This window comes from Cucurbita pepo, chromosome 1, assembly GCF_057944985.1.
Source record: "Cucurbita pepo subsp. pepo isolate OVF chromosome 1, ASM5794498v1, whole genome shotgun sequence".
In the NCBI taxonomy this organism is placed as follows: domain Eukaryota; kingdom Viridiplantae; phylum Streptophyta; class Magnoliopsida; order Cucurbitales; family Cucurbitaceae; genus Cucurbita; species Cucurbita pepo.
Genome location: NC_141798.1, coordinates 2331167 through 2340927, shown reverse-complemented (window position 1 = coordinate 2340927; position 9761 = coordinate 2331167). Strand labels below are relative to the sequence as shown.

Here is a 9761-nt window from a genome sequence, read left to right as displayed (position 1 = left end):
ATTTTTGTTGAAAAAAACAATAGAAAGAAAGAAAGAAATTAAAAAATATATATATATATATATATATATATATATATTTTTTTTCCTTATAAAGAGGCGATATTTTAGGGAAAAAAGAAGGCTTTTTTTCCAAATATAATTTATGAGAGTTATTTTTCCAAATATAAACTTGAGGTAGTCTGCAAGATTTAGCCCTATAAATACCTGACAACCTGAGGGCAGCAGTTTTAGGCCGAGGAGATTAGCGAACGGAAGGAGGGTTACCGGAAATCTAATTCTGCTGACGGATCGAGCTCGGCGAGCTCTTCATCAGCTTTCATCTTCCGGTGAATCTTTATTATTTTCTTTCTGTCTCCGTAAGTTTAGGTCCGTCTAAATTTTTCTCTTTTTCGTGTTTTAATCTTTTTGTTTGTTTGTTTGTTTGTTTGTTTGTTTGGTATGATGATTCGTCTTCTTTCGAATTCGGTCTTGTAGTTCTGTTTGATTTGGTTTTTATATCTTTTAAATGTACCGAATGAAGCGATTTTTAGTTTATCGATTCTGACTGTTGTCATTGTTGCACGTTACGAGAGGATGGCGAGGAGGTTAGGGTTTTCAATGATTCTTGATGTAGTAGCGAATATGTGGATTGAACTTTGAAGACGTTGAGTGGTTTTGTTTGGAACGGTTTTGGTCTGCATCCTGCTGATATTTTAAAACTGCATTCTTCTTGAGTTTATTGCTTCCTTGAATCCAACCCTAGCACTTTTTAGGCTAAGTTACTCGTGAATGTGGCTATGGCATGCTAGAATCTTCACTATCTTGTGGGCTATTTTGTGTTTGGCTCAAGGAAAACAATAGGATTTAAAGATAGGAAGCGTTCTTTGTGATGAGGTTTGGGAGATGGTGAGGTCTAATGTCTCCTTGTGAGGATCGTCATTAAGCCTTTGAGTAATTATGATCTTGGTTTAATTCAATTGGATTGGAGTCCCTTCTCGGAGTTCTTTGCGATTGTTTGTTGGGTTTTTGTTTTGTACGTGCTTTTTTTTCTTTCATATTTTTCAATGAATGTTTGGTTTCCTACCATAGAACCCTAAGCAATGTTTGTATCATTTTGTATGCCTTCTGTTTGGTTTTTTATTTTTGTTAGAATTTATTTTTTATGTTTTTTGCTTGTGTAGTTTGGAGGTACAAAGTTCCGACAAATTGAGGAAAATTTTCACAAAATATCATCTTGGTCCAGTGGATTCTTTTGATGCCATGACTGTCCTTGCCAATTTGCGTCTTCTCACCTATTCAGAAGAGATTGTAGATGGACAGCCGATTTATGTTTCCTCAAATTGTCTTCCAATTAAGGCTTTTAAGTACGAACCTGCTGGCCATGCTTTCCATAATGCTGCCCTCAAACTCCTTGGTTGTGAAGATGAGGAAGTGAGTGATGACAATGAGCAGACGTCTGATGATGCAGAACAGAAATACGCTCCATCATTTGATTCATATAGTAGCAAAGGTAAAAAGAAATCTGGTGGATCCACCCAACAAGATCATTATGCATTGTTGGGTTTGAGCAATTTGAGATATCTAGCCACAGAGGAACAGATAAGAAAAAGTTATCGTGAAACTGCTTTGAAGTATCATCCTGACAAACAAGCTGCACTTCTTCTTGCCGAGGAAACTGAAGCTGCAAAACAAGCAAAAAAGGATGAAATAGAAACTCATTTTAAATTGATTCAAGAAGCGTATGAAGTGTTAATTGATCCTGTCAAAAGAAGAATTTATGACTCAACAGACGAGTTTGATGATGAGGTTCCAACTGATTGTGCTCCGCAAGATTTCTTTAAGGTGTTTGGTCCAGCTTTTATGAGGAATGGGCGTTGGTCTGTAAACCAATCTATTCCGTCATTGGGTGATGATAAAACACCATTGAAAGAAGTTGATGATTTCTATAACTTTTGGTATAGCTTTAAAAGTTGGAGGGAGTTCCCACACACTGATGAATTTGATCTTGAGCAGGCAGAGTCTCGGGACCACAAGAGGTGGATGGAGAGGCAGAATGCTAAACTTTCAGAAAAGGCTAGAAAGGAAGAATATGCTAGGATTCGTACTCTAGTAGATAATGCTTACAAAAGAGACCCTAGAATACAAAGAAGGAAGGAGGAAGAGAAAGCTCAAAAGCAGAGGAAGAAGGAAGCAAAATTTTTGGCAAAGAAATTACAGGAAGAGGAAGCTATTAGGCTTGCTGAAGAGGAGAAACGAAGGAAGGAGGAGGAGGATAGACGAGCGGCAGAAGTGGCTCAACAACAGAAAAAGGTGAAAGAGAGAGAGAAGAAACTCCTGCGCAAAGAACGGACTCGTCTTAGAACGCTTTCTGGGCCTATTGTATCTCAGTCTTTGCTTGATCTTTCTGAGGAAGATGTAGAAAATCTCTGTTCATCTCTTGACATTGAGCAGCTGAGAAGTATTTGTGATAAAATGGAAGGAAAAACAGGAATGGAGCTTGCCAAAGTTCTCAAAGACGCACAGGAATGCAGTAATTCAGAGAGAAAGCAACCAGAAGGCAAGAAAACAGGACACCAGAATGGTTTTACATCTGCTAATGCTGGGACCCCATTAAGCAGCAGCCTTCCGAAGAAGGAGAGGCCTTGGAGTAAAGATGAAATCGAGCTCTTAAGGAAAGGAATGCAGAAATATCCTAAAGGAACTTCTCGTAGATGGGAGGTTATCTCAGAGTACATTGGCACAAAAAGATCAGTCGAAGAAATTTTGAAGGCAACCAAAACGATCCTCTTACAGAAGCCCGACTCTTCGAAAGCTTTTGACTCATTTCTTGAGAAAAGGAAACCCGCGCAGTCCATTGCATCTCCACTTTCAACTAGAGAAGAATTAGTAGGTTCGTCCTCTCAAAAATCCGAAGACAATCCAGCAACCAACGGTAATCTAGACACTTCTTCAAGCCAAAGTGTAAACAACCAAACTCCTAACGATTCATCTGCAAATGGAGTATCCTCTAGTTCAGATCAAGATGATTGGTCAGCTGTACAAGAAAGAGCACTAGTCCAAGCTCTGAAAACATTCCCAAAGGAGACCAGCCAGCGATGGGAGCGGGTTGCAGCCGCCGTTCCTGGGAAGACAGTGAACCAATGCAAGAAAAAAATCACATCAATGAAGGAGAGCTTCAGAAACAAAAAGAATGCTGCTTAGTTACTGAGGTTTGTTTCTTATGGTGGCAAAAGTGGTGTTTAAGGAGAAAATTGTTTCCAAATTTATTTATATCGAAAAGGGTTCATCTGGATATCCAACCGATTGATTCTTCACGAGGTCAGCTCATTATTTTAACTTTTACATAGGGGTTTCTATTTTTATGAAATTTTATCAATAGTCTACAGCCTTCTAGTTAGTAACTTGGAATTCCCTGAAGAGATAAGAGTATCGCGTATGCGGAAGAGTTTTGTATTTCTTTTTCTTATGTTGTCTGAAACGATTCATGTAGATCCATGTTTAAATTATTTATAGCATGTGGCTTTATTAGAATGATCCTGAGTGTGTTCAGTTTTTTATGGATTTTTTTTGAGTCAAATTTAGTAAAACAAACATATTGTTGGAGATTTGATGAATATTCAGATGTTTTTGGTTATCTCAAATATGGTTAACATAATTTTTATGTTTAGAATGTTGATAAAGGAAAAATACACACAAGAACATGCGCTATGAGTTGGAGCTAGCATCTTAGTATGGGAACATACACTACATATGAGTCGTAGTTGCAATTAGTTGTAACACTAGAGAGAGTCATTGTGAGCTAGCCATCTTGCTAACATTTTTCATTCTCTTAGTTGGGTTACGCATAAAATTTCAAGGTTAATGGACTTTAACAATTACTAATGGTATACTCGAAACACATTATTGTAAATGAATTTTAGATTTGAGTGTTAATTTTTGAAGCAATTATAAATAAACCTAGGGATGAAAGTGGTAGGTACCTAGCATGAATTTATTTTTCATTTCTATAATCTGATGTAGCATCTCAGTAGTTGGATTTTAAATGAATTTAAATTATCGAAATTCATCAATTTTAAGTCTATCTCAATAACCGTCCATTTCAAGTTTTTGAAGATTATTTGGTCAAATAATACTGGCCTAAAGAAGAATGAACACTTTGTTTTTAATTTAAACTTAGTCATGCCAATAGATTGGTAAGGTAGAGTAAAAAAATGACTAAGATTCTAAAGGAATCGATTAAGGGGAGAATCGATTGAGGGTAGGCCTATTTTGTTCGAAGGGAGATATTGGATGATGAAAGTCCCACATCGGCTAATTTAGAAAATGAACATTATACTTTCTCCATTGGTGTTTGAAACTAAATTTTAACATTTTCATCTTAAATGGTTAGAGCATCGAAAAATATTTTTTGAGAGTCCTAAAACTTTTAAAAACTCGGAACGTATTACTGAAACGAAACTTCAATGTTTTATGTATTATTGAAACAATGCAAACTGTGGGTGCTCTATATCAAAAAGGTCAAAGAAAGGGATACAAAACTCCTTCCGATATCTCAGTTCAAAAATAGATAAAGCTAAATTGGTGAAGTTTTCCAAGGAAGTGTCCCACGTGCAGCGGTAGGTAAACGGTATCAGTTTTTCTTTAAGCAATAACCCCTTTGTTGAGACTGACCATGCGAGCTGAAGCACCCATCTGGGATCCTCGGACAGAACCAGACTGATAAGCGCTCCTCCCCGATCTATATGCAGCGTCTTGATAACGGGTGCTTTGATATCCTCCTGCATTGCCTCCTCGTGACTGACCCATCCGGTCTCTACCATATCCGCCACCCCCACCTTCGCCACGCCCTCCATTGCTATACCCTGCACGCGAACTACCGCCACCTTGCCTTCCTTGATTGTCTGGCCACCTGCTACCACCACCTACAGCTCCGGCAGCATACTCTTGGTTGTCTCTTCGCCTCATCGGTAAATCTACTCCTCCTATTCTTGCCTCCACTGCCCTCTCATTAGTTTCAGCAAGGATAGACAGCTTATCTGCCAACTGGAACGCCAAGCCCTGTAACCGGGTGAGCGCAACATCATGGAAGATGACACATCCACTTGGCTGATCCCAACTTGCATGGAGCTCCTCATTTATCATCATCTTGCTAACAATACTGTGTGTTTGACCCTCTGCGATGTCGAACATTCGAGTCAGCTGGTCCAAACTCAGAGAATCATATGAGGAAGAGTACGTGAGAAGGTACGTCCTCAGAGCTTCCACCTTGATCTTTACTTTAACCATTTCCAGCACATGATCACGATTTCTAAGTAGCTTCCATACATCTAGAGATGCAATGACATCAAAAGCTTTTTGGAAATCGCCCTTGCGAAGGGCTCTGGTAGCAGCCATTACATGATCTCTGACATTCTCGGGAGGACCAGTGAACGTTTGTCTCTCACTCACCTCCAGTAACCTTCTAAAGTTCTTGCTAATAACCTTGCGCTTTGCATCATGAACACTGCCTGCCAGGTTGGGAACTTCCAGCAGCATAGCACATATCAAATGCACAGCCTCCAGGAGCTCAAGATTTATGTGCATGTGGTATGGCATCTGCCTCCTCCTTTCAAGCCTTTCCTGAAATTGATCAAGGAAAACAAACAAATAAACAATTTTGTAAAATACAAGTGCTAAAGTATAATATTAGTGGAGCCCATACTTTTAATTTCATTTAAAAATAGATCGATTGCTAATCTGGCTAGAACAATTCAATAAACAATGGAAACAATTGAAGTTTGTTGCCAAACAATTATTTTACATGAAAATACAAGAATTAAACGAGGAAACGAGCCAAATTTGTGAAGTTATTCTATAAAAGGAGGAACAAGATGAAATTAGAGGCTAAATCTTAAGATAAAAACACATCATGTTAGACACCTAACAGGGTATGACTATAGCTAAGACACCTAACAGAGTATGACTAACAGGGTATGACTAAAGCTCTTAGCTACTAGAATGCCTTACATCACTCTTTCTCCAAATTGGTGTCCATTAAGCAAGAAAGAAAACGAATCACAAAGCCACTTGTTTATGCAATGCACATACGCTCAGAATTTCTGGACAACGATTCTCAATATATTCGGATAGCATCTTACATTTCCTAGGGAGGTAAAGGAATTTTTGGATATGGCCTTAACGTACCACCCTTTCAAGAATGCAAAAGTCCTATTATGGAAAAACCTCATCATGGCTTTTTTTTGGAATGTGGCGAAATCAGAGAATATTTGCAGAAAAGACACAGGCCTACACAAAACTTTTCGACAATGTTGTTTACCAAGCTATATCTTGGTGTAAACATTTTTACTTCCTATAGTTATACTTTCCTATTTGCAAATTGGGAAGGTCTTCTGTAAACATCATGGATTATACATCCCCTTTGCAAATTTTAATCATCAATGAAATTGTCTCTTATAAAAAGAAAAGAAAAAAAAGAGAAAAAAAGGAACAAATGACGGTTAACCATTTGACCAAAAAATGAGCCCGTAGATTATAAAACATTGAACTCTCCATCCATTTTCATCACTAACAAGAACACATCTTATCCAGGAGGCATCTAGTCCAATACTAAAACTATGAAGTACCAAGTGAAGGAAAGATTATACTTTACCCAGCGGCAAATTATTCCACATTTAACCTAAAACAAATGTAGCAGAAAGGCCACAACTAATCCATAAGCCATTTTGGTGTCAGATTTTTATCCCACAAAACAAATTAAAATGGTTGCACAAATAAATGAGATCCATAAATCTCACGTTTGTAATGCAGGGTAAAAGAATTATAAAAGCACCTATCAAGTGGAATACATTAGTAGATACTATCTTTCTAATAAACTTTATTTCCTTTTAAAAAAGAACACACGTGCTACTTGAAGCACAGGCAATCTGGACAGCATATACACTACACATGCATCAATACATTAGTCTAGGATGGAATCAAGGAACAATACCTGCTCTGGAGTCTTTTCATAATATCGGCTTTGTGAGACACCTTGTGCAAGCAATTCCCTCACCCTCCCACCAGAATATAATTCTGAAAGGCAGCCATGTGCTTCACTAATCAGGCCAACCCGAAATCCACATAGACCAAGTTGAGCCATTGCCCTATTGAAAAGGATCTGTGTTGAAATGTCCAAGTGTTGAATACTATCCTGTAAGTGACTCATCAGTAACAAGTCACTAGAAATATAAAATTCATCAAAGAGCGCATGGTGGTAAATATCACAGAGCATAGCTCGTGCTTTAGTGCGCTCGTCTCCATATTGGTATATAAGGGTCACCAGAATGTCCATAAAAGCTCTACTACTCTCTGGAAAGGTTGGTACACGAGGTACAACCTCCGGCGTGACAATAAATGCAGCAGGGCCCCTAATCTCTTCTGCAACCTTAGCCTCCTCACTAGCATCTCCACTAGCTCCATCTTCGGACAGCTCTGCGAGCTTTATCATGGCATCATAAACCTCTTGTGGTTTGTAATAGATCAGTTCGACACGTCTCAAGGCAACTTTTGAAGCTGCTTTGTAATCCCCAGTTCGTTCCAAATATTCTTGGACATTCTGAGCAAGAACCATAAACATTGGCTCATCTCTGAGTCTTTCAACATACTCACGTGTATGTGGATCAATACACTGCAAGCTCTTAAAAAACTCAGTGTCAATCCTCTCAACAAAAGCAACCAAGTTTCCCCACACACGAATTGTGCCCTCATAGTCTGCTGGCTTCTGGCTCTCGTTCTCATCAGGTTCAACCATATCATCCACCACAATGTTAGAATTCTGCATAAGAATGTCAATAATAGAAAGCATATTTTGCACACACTTCTTCCACACACTGATAGGCATGTGCCCACTGAGACCTGGATTAACATCAAATTGAGCAGATATAACACTGAACAAAATCTCAAGCTTCTGTGCAGGGGTCTTAGCAACTCTTGTTAAGAACGTAAGCTGCTCAACCTGCTCAAATCTTCCAGTTCCCTTCCTACCCCGGGCAGCCACAACCTCCTTAAATTTCTTGTTAACAGTGTCCCATGTGATCTCTCTCGGATCCTTCATAAACTGCTTATCCATGAGCTTATCCCGTTTGCTCAACTGTTTCATCCAAGGGCCATCGGGCTCCTCTTGGTCTTCTTCGTCATCCTCTTCATCTTCTGATCCTGACAAAATTTTAGTAGGGTCCTCCTCAATTACAGAATCGTCATCATCATCATCATCCTCCTCCGTTTCCATCTCATCATCCTTTTCTTCCTCAACCTCAGGATTCTCCCTACACTTTGTAATTAACTCTTCATATTGCCTATTGTTCTTCTTTAGCTTCTGTTTCATTGAATTCAAGGCCTTAGCATTGCTAGTGCTCATTTTCTTCTTAGCTTCCTTATTAGCCATGGCTTGATTTAGGAAGTCCTCCAACATCACAAGTGCTTTAATATAAAGAGTTGGCACCTTCTCAGACTCCATAACACGCATGACCTTCTCAAGCTGCTTATTTATTTTATCAAAACTCTCCTGCAAGCTTACCCAGTCATTGATCTTCATTGCATTTTTCATCTGATCCACAGAAGCAGACATCTCCTCAAAACGCTTATCTTTAGCCGACCTGACAGTACGTCTATCTTTATCAGAATCGTCACTGTCACTGGCATTCCCTTGCAGATACCTGCTTCTATTCGCTTGGGAGCTAGGATCAGCTTGTAGGTCGTCAATCTCTTCATCATAGTCACTCTTCTCCGCTTCAGAATCACTACCACTACCACCACCCTGTTTAAAAAATCATAAACAAAGAAAAATAATGAACTACAAATCTACATTACGTCAGTGGACTTAGACGATAAAATGGCCTCACTTAATTCCACTAAAATCAGAACCCATGTATTAATGACATGAAAGTTTAGACCGAACGCAATACCTGGGACCAGAAACGAGAAGCCATTCTATCTCGCAAAGTCAATTACAGAGCACGAATCTACAAAAACTGAATCGTAAAACAGAGAAAAAAAAAACCGAGTAAAATCGTATGGATTGGAAAACTGCAGAAGAAACGAAGAAGAATCCCAGAAAAAGACGAACATACCTCTGAAAATCCTTTGCGAATTTCGAATTAGAGAAGATAACCAGTGGCGGTAGAGACGAGCGCCGGCAAGAGATAGGAAATGCCAGGTGGGGATGGGTCCTGTTAACTCACAGAGGGCGAGAGTGGGAGAAACGCCAATTAGGGTTTCTTATTTTTATTTTTATTTTTTTTATCGTTATTTGAATTACAATTTTAATTCAATTATGATGATTTGATCCATGTAATTAACTAAATTTTAATGTAATATTTTGGTCTAATATATATATATTTTGGAAATTCTAGAATTATAACTAAATTAAAAAATGTTAATAAACAAGAGACTAATAAATAGAAACTTTAAATATTAAACAATAATTACTATACAAAAATAATAATTATCAGTTTATTATCTGAACTTTAAAAAAATTGTAATAAATTCATAAATTTTTATGACACGAGCCCGCCCGTTTGAGTTCAAATTAATTCAAATCAAGGGTCAACAACTTGATATGTCCCTCGTCCTTGTCCATGACGGTCAGTCGAAGTGATCCAAATTCTATCGGGGTATGTCTCAACCATGCACATTACTAGGAAAACTTTATAAGCTTGGTTTCGGTCTCACCAAGCTAAGCACCATGTCAGTAATTGTTAAGACTTAAAGTTTTACTAAAATAATAATGTGTGGTTGAGTCGTGG

At 38.3% G+C, this 9761-nt stretch overlaps 2 protein-coding genes across 6 annotated transcripts; one reads left to right on the top strand and one right to left on the bottom strand.

Annotated features, from left to right (window-relative positions):
- The first annotated feature begins 209 nt into the window (after positions 1 to 209).
- On the top strand, positions 210 to 3613 carry LOC111804318 (uncharacterized). Of its 4 annotated transcripts, none has more exons than XM_023689089.2 (2): positions 210 to 356; positions 1161 to 3613. In XM_023689089.2, the coding sequence occupies exon 2, from the start codon at positions 1240 to 1242 to the stop codon at positions 3178 to 3180; it is 1941 nt and encodes a 646-aa protein (XP_023544857.2). In that variant the 5' UTR covers positions 210 to 356; positions 1161 to 1239; the 3' UTR covers positions 3181 to 3613. The 4 variants fall into 4 exon arrangements, with proteins under 4 accessions (XP_023544857.2, XP_023544862.2, XP_086974786.1 ...); XM_023689094.2 differs by having other exon boundaries at positions 211 to 326; XM_087118660.1 differs by having other exon boundaries at positions 213 to 584.
- An 814-nt stretch (positions 3614 to 4427) lies between these two features.
- On the bottom strand, positions 4428 to 9245 carry LOC111797497 (eukaryotic translation initiation factor 3 subunit C). Of its 2 annotated transcripts, none has more exons than XM_023680511.2 (4): positions 9087 to 9245; positions 8922 to 8987; positions 6968 to 8773; positions 4428 to 5598 (listed from the first exon to the last, which is right to left on the bottom strand). In XM_023680511.2, exons 2-4 carry the CDS (start codon positions 8943 to 8945, stop codon positions 4621 to 4623), a joined length of 2808 nt encoding a protein of 935 aa, XP_023536279.2. In that variant the 5' UTR covers positions 8946 to 8987; positions 9087 to 9245; the 3' UTR covers positions 4428 to 4620. The 2 variants fall into 2 exon arrangements, with proteins under 2 accessions (XP_023536279.2, XP_023536284.2); XM_023680516.2 differs by having other exon boundaries at positions 8922 to 8978; positions 9087 to 9244.
- Positions 9246 to 9761: the final 516 nt, after the last annotated feature.